At 42.0% G+C, this 24,950-nt stretch overlaps 1 protein-coding gene across 1 annotated transcript; it reads left to right on the top strand.

The window, feature by feature from the left end:
• The first annotated feature begins 394 nt into the window (after positions 1-394).
• Positions 395-24,459, top strand: GRPR (gastrin releasing peptide receptor). The gene is made up of 3 exons (XM_071569523.1): positions 395-1,376; positions 19,202-19,553; positions 22,054-24,459. The coding sequence occupies exons 1-3, from the start codon at positions 958-960 to the stop codon at positions 22,444-22,446; spliced, it is 1,164 nt and encodes a 387-aa protein (XP_071425624.1). The 5' UTR covers positions 395-957; the 3' UTR covers positions 22,447-24,459.
• The last annotated feature ends 491 nt before the right edge of the window (positions 24,460-24,950 follow it).

Here is a 24,950-nt window from a genome sequence, read left to right as displayed (position 1 = left end):
TTAGCTTTATTAATTTCATTTTTGGGGGGATGGAGGGGAGAATATTTTGGCTTCATATCATCATTCTCTTTCATTGGAACAGTTGAATACCGGAGTACAAGGAAAATACGTGTGCTCTTTCTTAAGTAGGTGGGATTGCTTTCCTGATCTATTTGCAGTGTGAAATAAATGAGGGGAGGGGGGGGTGTGTATTTTATTTTTTGTTGGGTTGTTTTTAAGCTTGCGGGCTTGTTTGGGAGCTGTAAGTCAACAGACTTGTGCTCTTCACCCTAAAGAGTTAAGGGGCTGCTCCCCCCGCCCAGCGCGGCAGTGCCCGGAGCATCCAGAAGGCGGCCGGCGCTTCCCGGCGCTCCCGCCGCGCTGGGAGCAGCCCGCGCGCACCGTGGGAAGCAGCGCAAGGATTGACGTACAGAAGATCCTGCCTATAGGATCCGAGCCGCCAGCCGAGCCCCGCTTTTCTTCTCACTTTAAATCCAGCTGGCGAGGGCAAGCACTGAAAGCGGGAGCGATTGGTAATGCAGCGTGGCAGCAACTCCCGAAAGTTCTTGCTTATTGTGTCTTGTTTCGGACTCGGAGCTGATCGGCAGACCTGAAGCTGGGAGTTTAACAAGCCCCGTTTTTGAAAATGCCTGCCACTTGCTGGTCTCTTAATTTGTTAATTGGCCTTCCAGAGCCGAGGAATATGCAACAGCAAGACAAGTCGTGGAGGGAAAGGCAAATTTCAGGATTCAAATTATGCTAAAAGATGTTCTCCTTTCACCTTATGGCAACAGGACTGTGGAGCAAGGTGAAGGTGCTTTTTCGTTTGATTATTATCAAGATGTGTCACAAAGTGATATGACCTTTAAACTCTTCTGACTGCTTAAAGCCAGCAAGCAGCAGCAAATTTAAAGCAAGAAATTTATGTGAGGACTTTCAAAGAAGAAAGCTGTCTTCCTAGGAGAGCAAATTAGGACGATGGCATCTGGAGAGTGCCTTCTGCTAGACCTGGAAACAGACAACTTCATTCTCTACAACTTCTCCGTCAACCAGAGTGCAAACTTCTCCCTCCTCAGTGACGACTGGTTCTACCCAGCATTCCTCTATGCCATCCCCACGATCTACGGAATCATCATTTTGATAGGCCTTATTGGCAATATCACTTTGATTAAGATCTTCTGTACTGTTAAATCCATGAGAAACGTCCCTAATTTGTTCATCTCCAGTTTGGCCCTGGGAGACCTGCTGCTTTTAGTGACTTGCGTACCCGTAGATGCCAGCAGGTATCTTGCTGATGAGTGGCTGTTTGGCAGAACTGGATGCAAACTTATCCCCTTCATACAGCTCACCTCTGTAGGGGTGTCAGTCTTTACCCTCACTGCTCTCTCAGCTGACAGGTAAGCTTGGCTGCTGTCACCTTGAAAAGAAACCTGCATAATTATAATTCCATAAAACACGTGATTACAAATGCGTATATTCAGGTAACATGTCTATTTTTAATGTAATGAGTGAAAAAGAACCACCTCAGGTAATTTCTGGTGAAGATTAGCATAGAACTGGAGGAGGATACTGACTGAACAGATGCAGACTGGAAGTTTTTCTAGGCTCCACTACATGTTTGTGCAAATTATGTAATAGTCTACATTAATTTAAATAGAAACGAGCAAATCAAGCTAAAGACCAGAGAGAGAAAATGCCATTAAGGAAGCTCTGCTAAAAGATTGTGTGTTCATATTTGCCAAAAAGATAATTGATCCATATTTCATCAGGTGTGAAGGCATTGGAGCTGCAATCTAAAGTACAATGAGAATCAATTCTTTCTAGTGGCTTGCTTCCTTAAGGCTAATTATATATGAGGCAGTATTTCATAAAATATTTCTAAAATATTCAAATGAAGATGCTTGAAGCCAGGAGTCTCAGCTTGTGATAGCCAGTGTATTTCCCTTGATTAAACTGTTTGCCCCTTATCCAATCAAAACTGATCTGTGCTCTTGGTTCAGAAACTTCATCTTCCAATCATGTTTGGTTAAAAATAATGCATAGTTAATATGCTATTATAGAATATGTGAAAGCAAGTTTGACTTTAACAAATTATATATGTGTATACATATATATATTCTTATAAACCAACTTTATTTTCGATTTCTGTGAGGCTTTGAAAACTGTCTCAGAGTATTCAGAGCTAAATTCAATAGATATTTTCATTTGGATAGTATTTGGAAGGATGGAGCCTATCTTTCTAGAAAGGTTGTAAGTATTTATCAGACACTGGCTTTTACAGAAATTCCTATGTGCATCAGAAAATACAGAATACTTTGCTTCTAATTTGGATACTCAAGAAAGAGATTAAGAAGTATATTGTCACCAACCATGCTGAAGTGACACAGAAAAACTGAGTGAAAAAATATTTGAGTTTTAATTTGCTCAAAAAAGTCCTAGAGACTGTATCTTTTTTCACAAATAAGTGAAACTAGGTTTGCTTTGGGTAGTCCCTTGCATGCCACTCTGTGTCTCTCTTCCTAACCTGCTTTAAAACACTAGACTGGTTGTTCAGATTTCAACGTAGTTTATGCACATATTTCATTATACTGTGTGCAGTCTTAATGAAACCAGATGACTCCTCAGTGTTTCAGAGACACAACAGTCAATATGTTTGTCAACTCCTCCATGTTTGGATATGTATAAAAATAGCACTGTTTGTCCCAATAGCAGATGACAAACAGACCTATATGTAGATAAAAGTCTTAAAGCAATGTGCTCTAAAAGTGTTGGGAAAATGGGAAATCTGCACAAACTCCCTACTAAAGGACCAGCTACACTTTTACTCCCAAGTTCGATGTGGTGGCTGGACACCCTCCAACTACTCTGAAGAAAATGTTAGGAAAACAAGAAGTATTTCTCCAGAAAACTCATCTTTCCAAACCTGTAATGTAAGTTGTTTTGAGGGGTGTAAGGAAAGGAAAACTGCACTGTAAAGAAGATTATTAGAGAGATTTGTTGCTATATGATCACATGCCACATAAGGTAAACATTGAAAATGCTTTTACTGAGCAGCACATCAATAGCGCTTTTTGCCTGAAGTGAAAGACCAGAAGAGAAAACAGCAGCTGTGCCAAGATTGGGGTTTGGTACTTTCAGTTCTGAACTTCAGTTTTCTCTGAAACATGTTAACCGTCATGCTGCACTGGTTTTCAAGTGTTACTACACTTTTCAATGTTCCCATTTCCAAGGGATCATTTTACACTCTTCTAATGCATCTGTAGTCCACTGCAGATAGAGGTAATAGTGAAACTTTTAACTTGTTGGATCTATGAATCTAAAACACTGCACATTGAAACACAAATGTCCCTTATCTGTTACGTTTGCTGAAGTTTCTGTTTTGAAAAGTTAACAGCAGTGCTGGAATAATTTTGTTATGAAATATTACAGTATATATTTGGTCAGTTCACAGCCCATTAATCTATTTCCTTAAAACTGTCACCCTGAACTCCAGACCCCAGTATTAATCGTATCAGAATCATTAGGAAAATAACCTTAAAATGTAAAGGGAAAACTTCCAAGATGCCAGTTGAATGTGACCAGCATGGTGAGATGTGCCTCGGGCTGTGGAGGGTCTGGCATCTCAACGCATTGCTGTGGCCTGTGGGGCAGTGTGATGTGGAACCTGGCATGTGGAGTGGTTTCATGGAGAACCATTTCTAAGGACAGGTGTGGCATTGCACATAGGGAAGCACCTGCAGAAGAAAGGGACCTGGTGGTCATATCAGAGTAACAAGAGGCATCAGGAGTCCAGCAGGTACCATTACTCAAGCACAGCTCGTCTCACTTGGCTTTTGCTGAATGAGGTGAGAAGCCATTCCAGGATAGTCAGCAAGGTGTCCCAGTCCATGGAAAGAGATGCCTCCAGAAGAGACAGGTTAAATCACCACATCAAGATACCTATCTCCCTCCTTGGATATAGAGGAAGCCTCACTGTTTAGCACAGACTCCACCTGTGATGCTCACATGAGGCATGTGAATGTCCCTGTTCTCATGAATCAAAGCTATAGACAGTGGGAAAGAAAAAAAACTCCTAGACCATCCACTGTGAATAGCATCACATGGCAGTTGTCTCCAAAGAAAGTGAGACTTCATAATGTACTTCAGGACCTTTGGTCTATAATTCTTCTTCTGCAAAAAAATTACAATAAAACCCTGTGGTTCTAGTGTCCTGCCATAGACAAAAGCAGGTGGGAACAACTTGTGGCATTACTGAAAATATGGTGATGCCTAGAGAGACCTGGTATCACAGGGATCAGAAATCTGCTGTGCAAGAAAAACCATTGGAACGTGATACAAGAGGGACATTTCCAAAGACATGACCATTGAAACACAAGGTGAAAGGTGGGGAATAGGCGTGATGGGCAGATAGAGTATGTGAGAGACTTACGTTACATGTTACAACAGTACAAATCATCTCAGGTGCTTTGTATCACCTTCTGGAAATGAGCCCAGTTTTGGCAGGTTTTTGCACAGCCCGTATCATGGGTGCAAGGATATACCTTCCTGAGGTATACTTTTATTCTTGCTGTTTCCACTTTCCCCTGTGTTAGGAATCTGTCATCTGCCAGTGACTGCATTCTGCTAAAGGCTGGCCTCCAGCATAGAGCAAAAACTGCTCAGTGGTTTGACCCACCAAGACCAAGGGGTTATCCAGAGGATTGACTGTTCACATGTAAACTTCTCAAGGAGAAACAAAGGAACAAACTGATGATCTCAGCTTTTCTGCAGTGGGAGCCTCCCAGCTTTCAAGTGCCCTGTGTACATATGGACACAAATCAGCATGCCTGCTCGGGTTTGAGCAGGAAGGGCATAGCCAAAGTGTTCCTCGGTGCGTAGGTTGTCTCTGTGTACAATCATGAGATTTCATCAGATTAAAGGTAAATTATTTCAGTGTGCGAGAAAGGGCAAAAAAAAGTAGAAGTGTATTTCCCATGGTAGCACTCTGCTGGCTGCACAGTGCTTGCATGTCTGCCTGCTTTTGCAGGAGCAATGGGAGCTGTCAGGTGATACCTGTTTTCCTGGGAGTGTGTCAAATCTGCAGAGCAGCCAGGGGAGGGTTAAGGCAAGTGTTGTGCTTGCCGCCACCTTCCATGAGTGATAAGGCGCCAGGTCTGAGTATACAAGAGCAAGGAAACAAGCACTCCATGTGTGTGTATGCTGTTAGTGTGTTTTTAGAAAGGCTGTAAATTATGTCAGGGAAGGGACATTTGTCTGCCCTGCTGCTCTGCACTACCAAGGCAGTGAGTTTCTTCAGCTACTGCTCAGCTCATCCCAGAAAAAAAATGGAGTTTGGGTTCACCTGTGGTCTTGCCCTCCTCCTCCTCAGGGTAAGGATAAGGGGTGCAGAGGCACCTGTGAGAACAATGCCATCTGGGCTTCTAGCCCAGGCAGGAAAACCAAGGCAGGCTCAGCAAGGAACAGGAGATTAAGGAAAATCTTTACACAGTAAGAGGAAAAGCAGACCATTTAATTGCCCATGTCATGGGAGATGTCTTTATTTAATTGACTTTCTCCCATGACTGACAGGATTTATACATTTGCATTTGAATTACCCTGGCTGTCAAGCATTGATCATAGTTCCCCACTGTTTCACTGACATCTTAAAAAATCGAAATGCCCTGGTGCTCATGCAGTGAAACCTTCCTGAAGTAATGCTATTTTTACAAGCACACAGCAGAGGAGGTGTAAAGTGTATTTCGAGTTTACAAGCAGCGCCTTTACTTTAAGCACCCTGGATTATCTGAATTTTAGTACTGGAAAACTGCGCAATTCCTGCCAGCCAGAGGTGCTTGCTGTCGTGTGGTGGGAGGGAATGACAGTGTGGTGAGACACGTGGAGTGACTATACACATGAGATTAGGTGGCTTACCTTGGTAAGATCAGCTGCAGATAGCAGGAATTGCAGTCCTGTGGGAGACCTGAAATGAGGTTGTTAGCTTTGGAAATGTTGACCTCGGTGTTTTGGGTGCAGGGATGGATGCAGGGATGCTGTAGTGCTTCCAGCAGTGCTGGGTCCTTTGGAATGCATCACAGACACAGTTTTCAATGTTCCTCTGAACTCATGTGACAGTTTGTTTGTTTGAGAAATAAAACCTGCAAACCATCTCTCTCCAAAAAAGTAGTGGTGGAAGAAAAAACCAAATCCAAAATTTCTAGGAATACACTTTTAAACATGCAAAAGTCTTTGTTTAGTGGACTCATATCTTCTATGATTTAGGTCTCCAGCCCCTACTATTAATACTACATATAATACCAGAGGAGGAGTAATATCTATGTGTCAGTTCATTTATTTTATTTTACAATCACTGGATTTTGTCTCCACAAGAGGATTAAGGGAAGTATGCCACCCTAAAATGAAGCTGTGGAAAGCCAAACAGGATTACAAAGTGACACTTTTAAAAAAAAATACCATCAGTTGTAAAGTGTCAGGTCCATAGTGGTCATGAATTTATTCTGTGCAATATAGCCACAGCATTCATTAAATCCCTTCAGGTCACTACAGCATTATTTTGGCACAATTTAGTTGTGCTATAATTTATTGTGTAGCACCAGAAAGGTTTGAGAGGGTAGGGGTGAAAGGCACTTTCTGAACTACAAAGACAGCCTCTAATCCAGTCAATGCAAGTCAGCAGAATGATACCCATGCGTAGGTTTTGGATCCACTGATGTGATCTCAGCCAGCACATTGGTTCTTCCAAGCCAGGGAAGAAAACTGGAGGGGCTTTGGGCCCCAGCCCAGAGCCTTCTCTTGCACCAAAGCACCAGGCAGCTACATACATCTCAAGCCTCACTGCTGACACAGTGTCCCTGCTGCTGCTCTTCACATGCTGATGGCACAGGGCACATGCAGAATGATATAAACATCTCTTTCAACTGATGTACAAGAGTCTTAGATCCTGGTTGCTGGCTGCTGTGTCAATATAATACAAACATTCTTAGCACCCTTAGTTTGAGCTTTCATTTCCTCAGCCCCTTGAATCCATCTGCACCAAGAGCAACAGATCAAACAGCACAAACTTTCTGAATATCTTGATCAACCAGAGCAGATGGCCAAAACACAATAGATGCACTTCTACAACTGGGAAGATTAGAGCTCCCATTTATAGCAGTGGGACTAGTGCGCAAATCCTAGGTTAGAGTCAGTGCTAATGTGCTGGAGACTGTCAATATTTAAGCAATCAAAAGGAAGAAAAGTTATATTACCTATTGTTTACATTTCAGTAAAACCTAAAACCCCCAATCAGTTGTCATGGTCTCATGGTACGAAGTGCTGTACACACCGTTAATAAGAAGAGCAACTGGCCACAGAGAATTTGCCACCTGTGTGTGCCAGCAGTAGGTTGGGACATCAGAATTGCTACAGGGGAATGAGCTCACAGTGGTCCCATCAGTTCATGTATTACTGCTGAATGTTCAGATGTGGACAACAGCCTGGCTGAGAAGAGTAGGAAGAGGTGAGCTGAAAAATGAAAAGCAGACAGAACCTGTTCTATATATGCAGTGAAACATCCAGTTACTGCTTTGCTCACAGACAGCCCCTGCAATAACCTGTTTTTGAAAGAGACTCCACTGGCAGCCCTATGGAGTCCCCTCATTTGTTTATCAGCACTTTGACACTCAGGTGCCCACCTTACTCCATACCATCTAGAACACCCTGGGCCATGAGCTCCTGACAGAGCTCCTGACAGAGCTCCTGACAGTAGCAGGCTCTTCAATCCCCTCTTCAACCACCCACACACTCTCTGCTGCATTGAACCTCAAGCAGAACAAGGGCTTTCAGTATCCAGAAGACCAGCCTCTGCCCTGGGGCAGAAAACAAGGAAAGTCCCTTGGCCCCTTGCAGTGCTGAGGCACCAGAAGGCATGCCAGCAGCAAGAAAATTGCTATACAATAAAGAAAGCAGAAAGCTGGAGATCCCTTGCAGAAAACTCTCCTCCTGATGCCAGGCTAGTGATCAGTTTAACTGGTCTGCCAAAGAGTGTGGAGCATCAAGGGGAGAAGCATAGTCAGGGCTCTGCTCATCCTGTCCTTGCTTGCCCTCTGGCTATGGTCAGTCTCTGCAGCTCTCTGGGAAGGCAGGAGAGAAAACAGTACCATGACACCCTGAGAGAAAAAAGTATTTCATCACACCTTCAGACAGCCCTGAAGCATGAGATTTAGATGTGGACAGTCAAATGACCCGGGAAAACCAGATATGCAAATTCTGGATTAGGACCTACTGCACTAGCCCTCAATTCAGCAGTTTTTCTTGCTCACACCTGTGCACAAAGGCTACTGACTATCTCATAGGATTTGGGTTAAAACAGATCTTTAGTAACACTAGGCTACCTTCTGAGCATTCAGACTAAAGGCACACATACCACCCTGCCCCCCTCTTGTGTGTCTGGCACTCTGTTATCTTCTCTGCTTAGAACTTAGGTCATATTTCAAATCAATATTCATTTGACCTCTAACCACTGCATAATAATCCAACTCACAGCATAACTGAAAGTCTGAGAGAGTTGAGGTTGTTTGGTCGGGAAAAGAGAAGACTCTGGGGAGACCTTATTGCAGCCTTTTACTAGTTGAAGGGGTTTATAAGAAAGACAGAGAGGGACTTTTTACCATGACCTTTAATGACAGGACAGGGATAATGGTTTCAAACTGAAAGATTACATTTAGGTTGGACAAGAAATTTTTATCATGAGGGTGGTGAGGCACTGGAACAGATTGCCCAAAGAAGTGGTGGATGCTCCATCCTTGGAAGTGTTCAAGGCCAGGTTTCATGGGGGGCTCTGAGTAACCTGATTTAGTTGAAGATGTCCCTTCTCATTGCAGGGGGGTTGGACTAGTTGACCCTTTAAAGATCCCCTCCTAACCAAGCTATTCTATGGCTCTACAACAGCAGTCAAGAATAGAACTAGATTGTTCAGCCCCAACATTGTGCTGAAAGTTTGCATAGTGGTCATGATAACATACTGGATTAGACTAAAACCGTGACATGATGAGAATCCCACAGGATCTCATTTTGTCATATGCAGAAAAGATGCACTAATGTCTTTTCTGGGATTCCTCTTTCCTTGAAAGAGCACTAATTTTTTTGCATCACCTGCTCGCTTGGGTCCTGTATATACTATTTTACACCTGACTGAGTTAAATGGCTTCTTTTAGAATATGGTCATTTGTCCTAGTGACTCTACAATATTTTCAGTCTGGTCATCCACTGTGTCATCTGCAAACTTTCCCAGCAAAGGTTTTATGGCCTGCTCAAGGTAGCTGATATGTGCAATAAATAACCCTGCAGCTAGAGCAGGTTCCTGGGACCCAGGCTAGAAATGGCTGCACACACTGCTACCTCCCTACCAGCATGTTTGATGTCCATGGGGATCAGGGTCCCAACCTGGAACAGATCATCTCCCAGTCCAGGTCTCCGAATTTTAACCTTTGTCCCCCTGGAGTAGGGCAAGGATTGCATGGATGTGAGAGGGAGGGCACATGGACCCTGGCACACACATGCTCATATCTACGTGCACAGTCACTTGTCCCAACATTCCCATGGCAAGCTGTGCTCCCCTTGTACGCCAGCATGACCCACAGCCCATTTACATCACCTATCCCATTGTGACAATATAAAAATAGTCCCTGAAATCTGCTGTGTGTTAAAAAAGACAGCCTTATATTAATTATCTGCTGTTATTAGGATTAACCTCTCTGTTATTCAGCCTACAACTGGCCTTGGGCAACCCAAAAACTTGCAGTTGTCTTGGTCACATCTTCTGGCTTTACTGAACTTGACAACTTTGAAGCCAGTTCTCCACTTCTGGGGAAATCACCACTTTTTCAAGATTTGTAAAAAAACTGACAGCAGGTGTTCCTCAGCGGGTTCCTTTAATGCTCCTAGGCATAAATTATTCAGGCCTGCTGTTGTGAAATTGGTTTGTGTTAGCAGATGTTGGCTCACATCTTCGTTATTAGAGCTGATGAGTTTTCTGCTATGGCTATAGTACTGCACACACAGTATAGAATCACATATATCTCCCACATGTTTAATCTTGAAGACAAGTATCTAGTCATTGCTCTTTACTTTGTCTCATCATTGTTCATATCTTCATCATTTTTGTGTATGCCTGACTTACTGATTTATTTTTGTTCCTAATGTATTTTAAAATGCACATTTGTCTGTTACACAGTGACCTTTGATAGTTTATTGGCTCCTTCAGCTTCTCTTATCAGTTACCAACATTTTAAAACTCCAATATTTGCTGTCATTTACTTTTCCTTTTTTTCCCCATCTGTTGCATATTGATTTTTTAATTACTCCTTTGAGGTTTGAGCATGACTCCTCATTTTCTCCTATTTGGGTTAGCTTTTTGCCCTGCACATTTTTTGGTGGCAAGGTGGGAGACACAGGGAGCAGGCGGGGGTCAGCTACTAAGTTATAGTTAGTGTTGCCCCCTTTATATTTGTATTCTGTCAGTTGATTTGACAGCTCCTTTCACATTTAGTAAACCCACTTCTCCAAAGTTCACAGAATCACAGGCAGGTTTGGGCTGAAAGGGACCTTAAAAATAATGTACTTCCAACACCCCTGATGTGGGGCAGGAACACCTTCCCCTAGACCACGTTGGTCAAAGCCTCATCCAGCCTGACCTTGGTTTTATACATATTCTCTTTCCACAAAATTAAGATAAGCACACTACAGCTGGTATAGCTTGTGGAAGTGCTAATTTTTAGGTCATTGATGAGCACTTTTTTATGAGAACAAGGAACGGTATTGATTTTTTGTACATCACAGGAAGGATCTTTTGGGTTGAGAAACTTCCATTTTTAGAAACTCTAATGAATTTCTATAACTGGCTCTGTGGGATGTCCAGCAGTTATGCCACCTGTTTAGGTTACTCAGTAATGCTGTATTTATGCACCAAAGGTGGTACTTTCAGGAGAAATAGGGCAGATTCTCCAGTAAAATCAGGAGTCCATGTCTGAGGCCCCAGCTTTAGTTGTCCTGGTAAGAGTTCAGTCCTCAGGTATGCAGACTCCCCTGTCTCAGGTTATGGACAACCCTGGAGACTTGGGCTAGACAGCTAAGACTTGGATGGAAAGCATTACTATGGCTTGCTCATTTTTGTTCCTGGTGATCCAGGTGCCAGCATCAGTTCTCCCAGCTCCACTCCAGAGGCACAACACATTGCAACCCCTGGACCAGCAAGCCACTCCACCAGCATGAGCTGTGGTGCCATGTCACATGAGTAGGCATATCCCTCTGGCTAAGGCTGCCGAGCACAAAGAAATGTGCACAGTGCTTGGCTGAGTGGGGGAGCTCACTGTTCTTGAAGTTAGAGGATGTTTCTAAATGAATTGGTCCCAGCCTACCCTGAGACAGCAGGTCTCCCATTCATTTGCAAGGACTGCAACAAACTTCAAGGCTGGCTCCACTGAAATATTTGACTTGGGATCAGCCTGAAGATCACCTACTGGTAATAAGTACCCTGGGTGCAAAGGGGGTCTTTCTGATAAGAAAAGCATCATCCATGGGACTCACACTGTTTTCTGTAGTAACCTTTACATCCATTGTTTTTCATATGTACAGTTAATTTCTGAAATATTTTATGCGCCGGATGGCCATGATTGGGAATAGCACATTCACTATGAAATGATTATTGTGTAAACTCTCCTTCCCCAAAATATACTGCAGTTCAATGGTCTCTAAAACACTCTGTCTCAACTCTGGATTTAGTCATTCCTGAACTGAAATTACTGTTTGTCCAGGTTCCAGGGTAATGTACCGTAATGCAGGTATACAGACTGAATTTGGAACACGTGCTTCAAAAAGTGAAAACGATGCTGTTTCCATCAATGCCTCCTTTTTCTTTTCATTTAAATTTTAAATTAATAAAAAGAGAAAGTAGGCAGTACCTGCCACTGTATGTAAGACTTGCCCATTAGAGATGTCTTTGTGCCCATATGCAATTTACTAAAGATTTTAATAACAGATGTTCACTCAAGAATCACACATAATAATGATAATCTTAACTAAGTATGCAGAAAGAGATAGACCCAGAATAGATTGTCGGAGTGTGTTGATGGATTAGACAGTTTAGCAATTTTGTGGATTTATTGAATTGTCTTCAGAGCCATAAATATTCATAACATTCATGTTGGAAACAATGACGTTTGTGGTGTTGCATTTGTGATAAATTTTTTCAGATATTTAGTAACTTTTTTCTTGCATTCCAAGTGAAGCTTCTCACTCAACAGGTCTCCATGTGTTTTTTCACAGCATCAACTTTTTCTCTTTTGCTTAAGGGTTTTTTGCACGGTAATTGCGCCAGTCCCTCATATTATGTGGGAAAAACAATAATGTGATACTAGTAGAACAGAATTAGAAAGTCTTAATTAGTGGATTTTTGTTCAGTCTCGTCGGTCCAAGACCAGATCAATCTGCGTGCATTAAGCTTACAAATGGGTACAGATGACTGGGGATGAGAGGGACTGTAAGTTGCCTATCTTTTCTCCCAGTTTGGTTGCAGGTTGGGACAGAAGAAGTATGGGGATGTGCTGACTAAGACGCAGTTCTTTCATCAATAACACGGGCAGTCGTGGCAATTTCAGGAGCTCATTTCCTAGAGCTGGGAAGAACTCAGCATTTTTGCTTCTCAGCAATTTACATGACTGATTTTGTAGAACACCAGTCCATTCCAACTAATCCCTGCTTTTTAATTTAAATTTGAGGTTCACATTAACCAAACTTCTCAAAATAGAGCTTAGTCTATACAGATTCAAAACGTTATAAGTGGGTTTCTCATTTCAGAGGTAAAAGAGAAAGTGGCAGTAGGGCACTCCTTACTGCCAGCCTGATGCACTCTAAACACTAGGACTAGAATTGAAGCATGGGCAGGCAAGGCTCCTGGAATTTCTTTGAACAGGTCTTAACACACTTGGGTTTTTTAAATTATTGTACCAATTCAGGAGCAGGTCGCAGATCTTTTAATATAAACAGTGTAGGACATAGTAACGGATTATACTATTTGGAGGAAACTTTCCTTGTCACTTAAGTACTCCTGTGAATTCATTTTGGAGGGCAGTGTCCCACTTCTCTGTAGGAAGGATAGGGAGAGGGTATTTTCTCCTATTATGTTTCCTGCAAGCATGAGGTTAAGCTGCAGAAAAAGGGTCGTGCTTGTAAGGACTGTGATAGAAATGGGCCATACTCTGCGGCAGAGCCTCTTTCAGCCGTTTTCTTTTGCTATGCTCCCTACTGCTGAAAAAAAGTAAAGAAGCAAGGGTTACAAAAGCAACTTAGTGCCTCATTTTAAGTCAGATTCAATCAATGAGAGAAAGGTAGTGACAGGCATGTAGCTGCTGTACAATTCATGCTGTCATATTTGGTCACCAGGAGCATCTCTGACAGCCACCTGCCTGGGTGACCAGCTGCCTTCCCTGCCATGAGGGAGTGATCTTCCTTTCCCATTCCACTGGCAGAAACTGCAGTTATTTCAGAGAATACAATTTTTTTTGGCTGAAATTAAGATCTACTAACCTACCAATTTTAAAGAAACTGCAAAGGGTTGTGTCTTCCAGGTTAAAAAAGGCTTTTTTTGCAGCCCATACCTACCAGATATACTGTGAGAGATGTTGTATGAGCCATCTATATTAGCTTTAATTGCTGGCGTGAGGAAAGAGAGAAAGGCACTAATAGAAGCAATCATAAAAAAGGAAAGCAAGCTGAGGTTGCCAATAAAACCAGCTTCTCTACACAGCATAAAGTTACTTCCCTAAAAAACCCCAAAAAACAGACCTTTAGGCATATGGAGCTAAATTAATTTAAAATATAAGGGAAATATCTGATTTCCCTCCTATGTTTTAATTTAATTGTTGTGGCTGTTGTAGCAGTCATAAGTAGGTGGATGAAGGTAACAGGAAAAAGCTGTGAGAGAAGCATTGAGGCTCTAGTCTTATGGATAAGATCCTTTCTTCCTGAAAGAGCAAAATTTTAGCCCTTGATATCCCTATGTTTAAAAACATATAGGCATAATTGCTTTGAAGGTAGAGCCTGTTTATGCTTCAGCTGGTGTATATTTTTCTTGACTTAGCTGAGGAGCACAAGGATGGATAAAATATTTTGCACCAGCAGAGAAACTGCACATAGGAAATTTTGACATCCCTTTGGGGCCTTATTTTGATCTGTGTCTTTGGAGCATGTGTCTGTAACTGTCTTTTTCATGATGAAGCCACTTCTTTGTTTATATTTGAAGCTGCAGCTTTGGGGCTAAGTGCACAGTATTAACCAATGTTTGCATAGTCCAAGTTTTATACTACATTAGGTGATGCTATTATTAGTTATATTATTATATTAACACAAGGATAATGGCACAGCTTTCCATTTCCCTGACATATTAACCTCAGTGAGAAAAGTATTTACTACAGAAAGACCTTGTGTGTGCCACATTTTAGTGGTTCATAATCATTTCAGAAGTTTTGGTTGTGAGAAACAATTACTCAGTGAGTACAACAGGGATCCTAAGAGATGTATATAAGATGTTTCCAAGGATTCAAGGGAGATACACATGCTCTGTGGACTCCTGCCAATCCACAGTGAATTTTGAGGATTGTATAAGAAGTGGTCAGGTGTTCTGGGTTGAAGCAACCCTCTCACCATCTTTCTCTTCGAGGCCTGGAGACCAGCTTGGAGAAAGGGACGGCACCAGCGTCACTGTGGAGTAGGAGAGGATTTCCATATAAATGAATCATCACGGTTCCTCATGAACTGCAGTTATATTAAATGCACTTAGGACATCCCCGTGTGCAATTTCTTTTTGTGGACTTCTTTGAACAAGAGTGCGAGACATTGAGATGACTGGCATCCATTCTGTCCCAAAGGTCATTGGCAGCTGCAGTGCATGCAGCTCGTTGCTGCTTCACAAGTGCAGTGGAAACAGAGAAATTCAAAGGCTGAGCAGGCATAAAGGTCAGCATCTCTTTCATATTTCTGATCAGATCAAAAAACCAGTCATTTTCATCTGGACTGTTTGACAACTGGAGAGAGATTGGAGTTGACACAAGTTCTTGACTATCCTTTTTTATTCAACTGATTCTTCAGAAGGCATATTTTTAAGTTTTGGTTGTTGTTGTGGGGCATAAATCATACCTCTGGTTTTTAATCTTTTTCAAAAATTTCTTGGAAAGCAGATAGGGAAAGGAGTTCAGCAGAAAAAGAAATTATATTAAACAATAATTAGAGACTGAATGTGAGAGCAGCAGAGATGATAAATCCAGGGCTGTGCCTATATTTACTGCAGACAAGTTGAACATGCCATGTGACACATACTCTCTGAGCCTGTGTTACTGTGTGGGTTAAAAATAATGCTGTGGCAAGACCTCTGCATGAAAGCTCACTCAACTGGCCATGTAGGTCCATGGCTCCACTGAGGTACATGGGCATATTCATCAACATTCCCTTAAAAGTGGATTGAAATATTCACATTCTGGATGTTAAATATGGGAAAGTTATGTGTCTTGGGCTAACTCATTGAAAAAGAAATTGCAGGGGACAAAGCTATGGAAAGGCTTGGTATTTTATTTGACATACAAACTTGGAAATACACATGCTGAAAAGCAGAATGAGCTGCTACTCAAATCAAGTCTACCTCGATGAAGTTCTTAAGAAATGTCAAGTAAATTATAAAACCCAGGCTTGACCCTGCCAGGGAAGTGGTATGGAAAAGTAAAGGAATGAAGGCATTTCTGAGCCCCACTCAGAAACCAGCCAGGAGGTGCAGCTTTTTCACACCCTGAACACCAACCGCAGGAAAATCTTCTAGAGGTGTCTCAGACCAAGCACTAGGCCGGGAGTCCAATGCCTTGTGTGTGACCCCCACCACCTGTGTCCTCACTGAGATCAGTTCTGCAGCTGCTGCCCAGAACCCAGGCTGGTATGGGAAGGTAGAGCTGCTGAGGCAGAAGCTGAGGAGAGACCCACTGATGCATCAGCAAGGTGACTGGAAGTGGAGACTCCCACCAGATTGATACTGATCAATCAAGCTTTAATACTTAGAGACTAACAGAGATTACTGAAGATTTTGAGATAAGTTAACCCACCATCAAAGAAGTCATGCAGATAATCAGGAAAATAATTTGATTTGATTTCCAGGCTATGAAGAAAGTATCTCCCTGTGTTTCTGCACCTGAGAGCCTACATTTTCAAAACCTGTTTTCCAGGTTTTGTTTCTGCTGCTTTATCTTTCTTTCTTTCACCTTCATGTTTTGGATCTACGCTGAACCTCATGCAAGCATAACCTCTCTCAGATCTTCTCTTATATCTGCTTTAAAAATAAAGTAAATGCCTAGTAATAAGTGCCAGCATTCCTAGCCATTTCTAATACTGTTCTCTCAAAATCACATTGTTTGTAAATGCCATCTCTATTAAAAATGTACTAGTAACTTGAGATGGATTCATTTTCTGGCTCCCCCTACTCTGTTAATGTTAATAAAAATTAAACAGAGTTTATCTCTATTCTTTAACTTATTCATGTTCCTGGGAAATTAATACTGTAAGATACTCTCTCAGCTGGCTATATTTTGTAAATAAATCCCTGAAATAATCATGCTAACTTGCCACATTGATAAGCATACAATAAGCACCTGCAGAAAGACCTTTGAATTAACCAAATGTAATACTTTGATATATAATTTCCTTCTGCATTTCTCTCCCTTGACGTTTACTAAAGATTTTCAGTTAGCTACTGTTTCTGTCAATAATGTATATCTGGTCCATGAGACTATAAATTGAGCTATTTCAACAATACTGGTATAGTCATCTGCCTAGCACTTCTGTTTTATTACTGCAATAGCTGTAGCATCGTATTTGTTTAAGTGCCATGATTTTCTTCACCTGAGATTATGATCTGGTGCTGGAAGATTGTGCTTTGTAGTGTGACACCACTTAATCCCCAGTTTCAGAGTGCAAGTTAAAGAGGTGCTAAGAGAGCCTTAAAAATACTATCTGGCTACTGCAGCTGCATAGCTGGAATAAAAGAGAGCTGTTGATCTTGGAGAATGAGTGGTTAAACAGCAAACTATTGAGGAAAGTGTCTGTAATACATGAAAGGAAAAATCACCTACACAAGACATATATGAAGGAATATCCTGCAAATGACAAAATGTCCAGATGCAGTCTTTACAAAAATAAATATAAATAAATATAAATAGGTATGTAATTACGTTTGCATATATATACATTCATCTATACATATAAATATGTTTATGTATATAAAATGCACACAGAGATATGTGAGCCAGGATCTTGGAAGGAGCTTAGAAATGAACTATGGAACAACCACACGGGGATGTACCTTGCCAGAAATGGGCTGGGATAGCCTAGGACACAGTCACCCCTCAATTCCCACGAAGCAGACAGTAACCATCATCATCATGGCCAGGCTTCGCGAATGAAGATTTGGAAAATGTTTGAACACTCCTTTGGAGGCAGGTGTATGCCTTTGAAATCTGTTTTTGTTTGCCCGCATGGAAGATGCCGGTTGGCCGCGGTTATCCAACCGGGTGTGGAGATGAGCTTTGGTTCGGTCACATTTTCTAGGCCCCTCTCCATGTGGAGCAAGCAGTGTTGTCCTTAAAAAAAGGCTGCTTGGTCATTCAGGATTCTGCCTCACAAGACTGTCATCTCCAGGGTCAAGTGTTGAATGACCAATATCCTGAACCGCCTGCATGCAGGGTTGGGTCTGCAGCTTCCAGCTGCTTCCTATCACCTGCTGTTTTCACCCCTCGCCTGTCACTACAGGGCTTTGCAATGTGGGTGAACCCTTCGAGCCTGCACAATGGATTTTTTAGGTGAGGCCCAGCGTGCGCAGAACTGGCCCCACCCTTTACTCCTAAGGTTCATCTGCCATGGCCTAGCGAGCTTGGATGGTGACAGCGAATACCTTAGTCTGCAGGTTTGGTTAGAGTATCCTTCTCTTAGATGGATGGCCTTAGAGGGCTAAGTGAGCTCCATCTGCCCGGTTTGGGGTTGGAGTTGTCCTTCTCCTAGGATGGTTACCAGACGGCTAGCGAGCCCATCCTGCCCGTGGACACAATTTGTCTAACCCTTCAGCTGAGACCTGTCTGGCATGGGAGACCCTACCATCAGCATAGCTCTGAACCTCATGAGGGTACGCAAGCCTCTCCGGGGACACCCCTTGTCTTGGAGACAGTAACCAAGGGGGTACTAAATGCACCACAGGCAGTGTGAGGAAGAAATACCCTGCAGTGTGTAACTGTTATGATGATGACCATAAATACTAATTTACAAAACCTGTAGGCACTCCTTCCTAATTATCTTTTTTTTCTTCTACCATATTCCATAAATGCATATGTGAGTTGTGGTTTACTCGGAGTGTGAACTCCTGCCAGAGCAGAGCTCCAGCATATATGAAGCTCTGATGGTTTCCATTCTTCTCATTACACATATCAACCTCAAACAACTTTGGTTCTATGATTTTCTTGCATTCTAAAGTACAATTTTCTGAAAGACTGAAATCATGAAAGATAAAATTTCAAATAAAAACCCCAGCTTCTACATATCTAGCATACCAAGCAATATTTTTTTTCCTGCAATAAACTCGGCAGAACTGGCTGCTTAATGTGAGTGCACTGAATTAGGGACTATTCTTGCCAGCTACATGACCAAATAGCAATTAAAATAGGCAACATGCTCTTTGTAGCTTGAGAAAAAATAAGATTTGGCTTGCAGGAGGCCAGCATACTCAGAGTTTGAAATATGTGGTGAAATCTCAACCCAGTTTTCTTCAACAATATTCTGTGAAAGCTGCTGTATCCTTTTGAAGAGAAGTCTATGATTGCACTTCCTGTCTTAATGCTATTTGGACACATATTAATGTCATTAATATTAATTAACATGTTAATTTCAGGCAGTACTGTGTTTTGTTGGGTCAAAATTAGAAATTAAATGAACTCATAATCAATACAGATGAAACTGAATGGACCCAGGACAGGTGGCTCTGGTTTAAAATGGGAAATCTATTGAAAACACTGACATTTAAACCACCAGAACAAAAAATGAGTCTTGAGTAAAAGAAGATGTAATTTGGGGTTTTATTTTTGAGTGGAAAGGAAAAGCAGCAATACAATGCCTGAATGTTGAGGCCAATAAACTATTTCCTTTTTTTGTTTGTTTTTTTTTTTAGGTACAAAGCTATAGTAAGGCCAATGGAGATCCAAGCATCCCATGCACTGATGAAGATTTGTGTGAGAGCTGCTGTAATCTGGATTGTATCTATGTTGCTTGCCATCCCTGAAGCAGTGTTTTCAGATCTGCACCCTTTCCATGACAAAGGGACTAATAAAACCTTCATCAGCTGTGCTCCTTACCCTCATTCGGATGGACTGCATCCTAAAATTCACTCAATGGCATCATTTCTTATATTTTATATCATTCCCCTATCTGTAATTTCAGTGTATTATTATTTTATTGCTAAGAATTTGATCCGGAGTGCTTATAACATCCCCGTGGAAGGAAATGTGCATGTGAGGAAACAGGTAGATATTTGACTTTCTTCAAAAATCCACATTCTCTGTGAATCTGGGAGGAAAGAGGGAAAACAGAGAAATTTATACTGGAACAGACTGCATTCGTTGTGCTAATTTTAATAGATTAGGTGGGGTTAAAGAATTAAAATGGTTGAAAAAAACCATGACGCAGGCCTAAACAATTAAAGCATATCCTCCTGTTTCCAGGTTCAGAGACTTTGGTGGAGTGGTTACCATGGAAAGCATAACAGGAGACCCATGTCAAAGCCTGGGAAGATATCGGCTAGGATGGAGGGAAAGAGGCAGAGCGGGGATATGGTGTTTGGAGATTGAAGCAGAGGAGTGACATGGTTGAAAATCAAAATTTTAGAAAGTTGCTTTGTCAAAGGGAGTAACTTGAACAAAGCCTTGCCTGTTTCTAAAGAGCTTATTTACTTTGACATATTTATCTTACTTGCCTTACCTCTTCCTTTCAGCTGAGGTGTGCTTTAACCTCAGCTAAACTGACACAAGCTGTTCTTCAGCTGAGCAATTATCCACAGAATTGCACCCAGCTGACACCTCCACCTTAGGCTGACCCAACACAATCATGTCACATAGCCTTCAGGTGCTATGTTGAAGCAATAGGGCTGGAAAGACTTGTTTTTTCGTCCATCAAATAAGGTGCAATCCCTGAAATCCTTACCCTTTTCCCCTTCTGCATGTGCGTAAATCTCTCTCCTCCAGAACATTTCCCTGCTGATTCAATGGCTGTTTTGATTAGTGACAATAAAGTGAGCAGTAAAAGCAGCCCTTTCACCCTTTGGTTTTGGGGGGAGAGCTCTAAAGGCTGCAGTCTAGCACCCTCCGTCCATCATTCCTGTCCTGCAGTGCATTCAAGAGCTATAGGTCTCCATCTGAGATAACTGGTATCGATTTCTTTATTGCGTTGCTTCCTTTCTTCATAGTGCAGATGTGGCCTCAATAGCCCTATATCAAATTAAGCATACATTTAAAAAGAACATATGGTTTAGCCAAGGAGAGCCCTTTCTCAAAGGATTTAATTTTCAGCCTGCTCTCTGAAGACATTATCACCTGGTACATGTCAATCCTTCCTTAAGCTCAATGGCTGATTTTCAGTCAGTGCCATTAAAAAGGTACAAAATAAAGTCAAAATGGTCTTGTCAGGTCTCTCCTGCCTGCTTCCTGCCTGCAGCTGCCCTGAGGAAAGATGAGCCTGTGTAAGATGCTGATTTACCTTTGCAGCTCAGAAGGGGAGGGAAGATGGGGAAGTGTCTGGGAAGTCGGGCCAGGCGTTGCAGCCACACTGGGGCAGAAACAAAGGTAGCAGAGCTAGGGCTACGAGGCAATTTCAGGCCATTCAGGTCCTACTTAAATACAGGAAGTGGTATGCAACAAATTCCCTGGGAGCACCTGGGAAGAGTTTCAGGGATTACCAAAGAGGAGAACATTACTGAGCCCTAAAATTTCAGCAGCATTATATTTTCCAATCCTACAAACTCTGGCTGCACAACCTCTCCCCGGAAGCAGTGCATTTTAGCAGGTGTCTCTGGGAAGCTCTCTCTGTCCTCTCCTTTTGGGCAACCTCCATCATGGCTTTTGTGCTTGTTAGGAAGAGAGATGTGGCTTTCAGTGGCTTTGTCATCTTAGTGGGCAGCACTTGTGGAGAAAAGACAAGGTATAGTTTACTTCAGCTTCCCTCAGTTGAGCAATAGCTTTGGGTTGACTCCAAGCCTGTAGAAGTAAGTAAAGTAACAGTGTGTCTTGTCTGCATGAAGGTTGTACTATGTACTAGCTGGCTTTGTAAAAGCACCTTTCCCTGACAAAGCTGAAAGCGTGCTGGTAGGTGCTCATTCATCTATTCACCACCTGTATCTGTCTTCTCCTGGTTGCTCCAGTGCTTTCAGATGAAGGGTCCACCTTGCCACTGTCTCAGTGTTTCCCCAAGTACAAAATATCCTCCGTCTGTTTCTCTGTCTCCTTCAGACTCTGAGTGCTACACTTGATCTTAAAGAGCTGTGAGCTGTTGACATCACTTTTGTGTACATACACCACATGGCCCTGTGACAGAATGTCCTGCCTTTGGGCTCTGTGAAATATCCCAGACTCCTACCCAATGATTAATTACAATAATAGTAATAATAATAAGATAATATATTAGCATTTCATGTGATTGTGTATATTATATGTGGATAACTAATGCAAATGTCCACATGTTTGTTGCCTGAGCTGAGATTTTGCAAAGTGACAAGCCATTGGAATTTTATCTCTAAACAGGAAAGACTACTTCTAATGTAATAAATTTTCAGAATTATTTGTTTTTAAGGGAAAGGGGTTGAGGAGAGACAAGGAGAGTTCTTGACTATGTTTACTTGCAGTCCAGATTTCCCTGCTCTGGATATGCCACCTGCCATGCTCTAAACCCAAAGCTACAGTGCTGGCAAAAAGAGTCTGCTACTTGTCTGAGATAGGAATAGCAGCTAATCTGCATTTCTCTTTCATCTTCCAGATTGAATCCCGTAAGCGCCTGGCCAGGACTGTACTGGTCTTTGTGTGCCTCTTTGCCTTCTGCTGGCTTCCCACTCACATCATCTATTTATACCGGTCTTACCACTACTCCGAGGTGGACACCTCAGTGCTGCATTTCATTGCCAGTATCTGTGCTCGGATCCTGGCATTCACTAACTCTTGTGTCAACCCATTTGCTCTCTACTTGCTCAGCAAGAGCTTTCGGAAACAGTTCAACAACCAGCTGCTCTGCTGCAGAGCTCGTCTCCTCATCCGGTCCCAGAGCATGGCCAGGAGCACCACACGAATGACCTCCCTCAAGAGCACCAACCATTCCCTGGCCACCTTCAGCCTTATCAATGGCAACCACCTTTACCATGAGGGCTATGTCTAAAGGGCACAGTCAGGGACTGCTGCATCATATACTTAGGACAGCTGCTTGACTTTGCTCCATGGGTTTGGTGAGTACCACACACACAGGCACATGTGAATGTAAGGAGATCTGACATGCTCAGAGAATTCAGAGGAGCTTGAAGCATCTAACATTTAGTCTTGGATTGAGGTTGAAGTATCCGACATTTCACCCTGGACTGAGGCATCACCAGAGCATCAGATCATTGAGCATCAGCCCATGGGAGTTCCCTGGAAAGTGCTGCAAGAAGTTGCTTCAAGACCTGCTCCTTTTAATGAGGGCAAAATGAGCACCTTAAGATCAAATCTTGTTTGGCGCTGCAGAATCTCATGCAGATTTACAGCAGTGACAAAGACCATATCAGGTGCACACAATCAGAACAGTTGCATTCATCAGTTCATGGTAAAATGTATTTTGACATAGAAATAAATCCATTTAAATAAGGTAAATGCTTTTACAAAGGAGTTCACTGTAGATCATTTACAGACTTTTCAAATATTTATTAGTGCTCTGAGTACAGTATTAATTCATGGTATAAAAGGTATCAAGAGTTTACTGGGGCATGTCAGTGGCCCCATCTGAAATGAGCAGTATATTGCACCTCATCAATGTGAAAGCAGTAACATGAATAAATGTGAGTTGGAATATGTTTACAGTTTTCAAATGTGTGAGCTTTTGCCATGTTGTGGAGGAGATATCATGGTCATAGGCGTCACTGTTTGCTATTTCTGTCTTCATGGTGTGAGATAGTGAATGTTTCATCACCTAAGGGGTACCACAAAATTTTGGTTGGGTTTGGCTAAAGGTGAGCAATAATAGGAAATGAAGTCCAGTTATTTTTCATGTAGCAGTGCTGTGTAAAACACCAGTCTTTCAGTAAAAGCTATCATAAATGCAAGGTGTGATCTTGAACCAACATTTTTTTCCTTCTATCTTCACAAAAATCTGTGGAAATAGAGTGAAAACTGGCTAACACACTAAGGAATCAGGTCTTCTGTAACATTCAGCCCAGAACAGTTCCTGTGCCAGGTACTATGTATTCTGGATACAGGAGTACAGTATCCTGCAGACAGCAAACTCTTGAAGCACATGGGCTATAGGACAGGCACTGGAGCTGCACACTTGATAAATATAACTACTGCCAAATGAGGCCATAAACCCCTCATTGTAGTGGAATATTGAGTTTTTCATGGCCTTCGTCCTCTTTGATGATGATCTTTTTCATTACCACAGCAAAAGATAAATGAAAGCTAGTAAAACATTGTGTTAGATTTACTCTGTATATGCAAAAAATCATGTGTGCAGTGCAAAAGGATTCAGCCCTGCATCTGCAGCTGCTTTGGGATGCTCGTGGGAGCTGCTGTCTCCAGGGACTCACAAGGGCTGTGCTGCCAACGGCAGAGCTCTGAAAACTTCAACTGATTTTCCTTTTTTCCCTCTGGGTGATATCGCACAGGCAGGTGAGTGAGCTCAGGGTGTGGCCACACCACTGTGCTGATGTACTATTAAGGGCAATACTGCATCACTCCTGCAGCATCCCTGGACACTACCACCTCTGTCACCCCCTGCTGCAGTCTAAGTGTTCCCACACCCCAGTGAGCCCAAACTCTAATGTGATTGGGTTATTTTACAGATAAGTCAATTCCCTTGTTTGAGCGACTGTGTCACTGTGGTGTTAATTTCAATTTACTGGGCTATCTGATGTCCTCATGTACTAAAATTTTCAGTGCTTTCCCTAATCTTTACAAGAAACCACATGCAGTACCAGAAGCCTAGTCTCTGACCATTTTACAGAGTTTGGTCAAGTTTTGAACTGTTTATGATATTTCAAAATGAGAAAAATTTACCTGACCTAAGGTATTTTTACTAATTATTTTCTTCAGCCTTGTAAGAATTTCATCAAAAGCAAACAGGAATAAAATACTTCTACACCATCCACACCAACTGTGCTACACTGTGTGTCCTCTGTTTGATAACAAACAAGAGATTTCTGTTGCTCTACCAGAGATTTCAGCAGTTTCTGAATTTTTGTTTCTATGGGAAGGGGCTATAATCATAAATCATGAATCATAAAAATGAGAAAATCATAAATATGGGGGGAAAAATCATTGCTGTAACTCTGTTAGGGCTAAGCTGGATACAAACCCTACCTTCCTGAGAAAGATGTTTTGAACACAAGAGATTTATAAAGATACAGCAACATGGATTTAAATAAGTGCCAGCAATTTTGCCCTTTTCTTTGTAACAGAGATAGCAAATCCTCCAAGGACAGGAAAGATGGTTATGGCACTTATTTGGAAAGTGTTTTCCAGAAATGCAGCTGCAAGTGTCCACATGTGTCACAGCCTCACTCTTGCTTAATTTGCTTAGTATTATTTAGTGGTGGACTAGGCACTGTTGGTTGGTCTCAATGATCTTTCCAACCTTAATGATTCTGTGATTCTATTATTCCTTTAACTTTATTTTGGAGCTGATAGGCATATTTA

This window comes from Pithys albifrons, chromosome 1, assembly GCF_047495875.1.
Source record: "Pithys albifrons albifrons isolate INPA30051 chromosome 1, PitAlb_v1, whole genome shotgun sequence".
In the NCBI taxonomy this organism is placed as follows: domain Eukaryota; kingdom Metazoa; phylum Chordata; class Aves; order Passeriformes; family Thamnophilidae; genus Pithys; species Pithys albifrons.
Note: the sequence above shows the minus strand (reverse complement) of the source record. Positions and strands in the feature narration are given on the sequence as shown.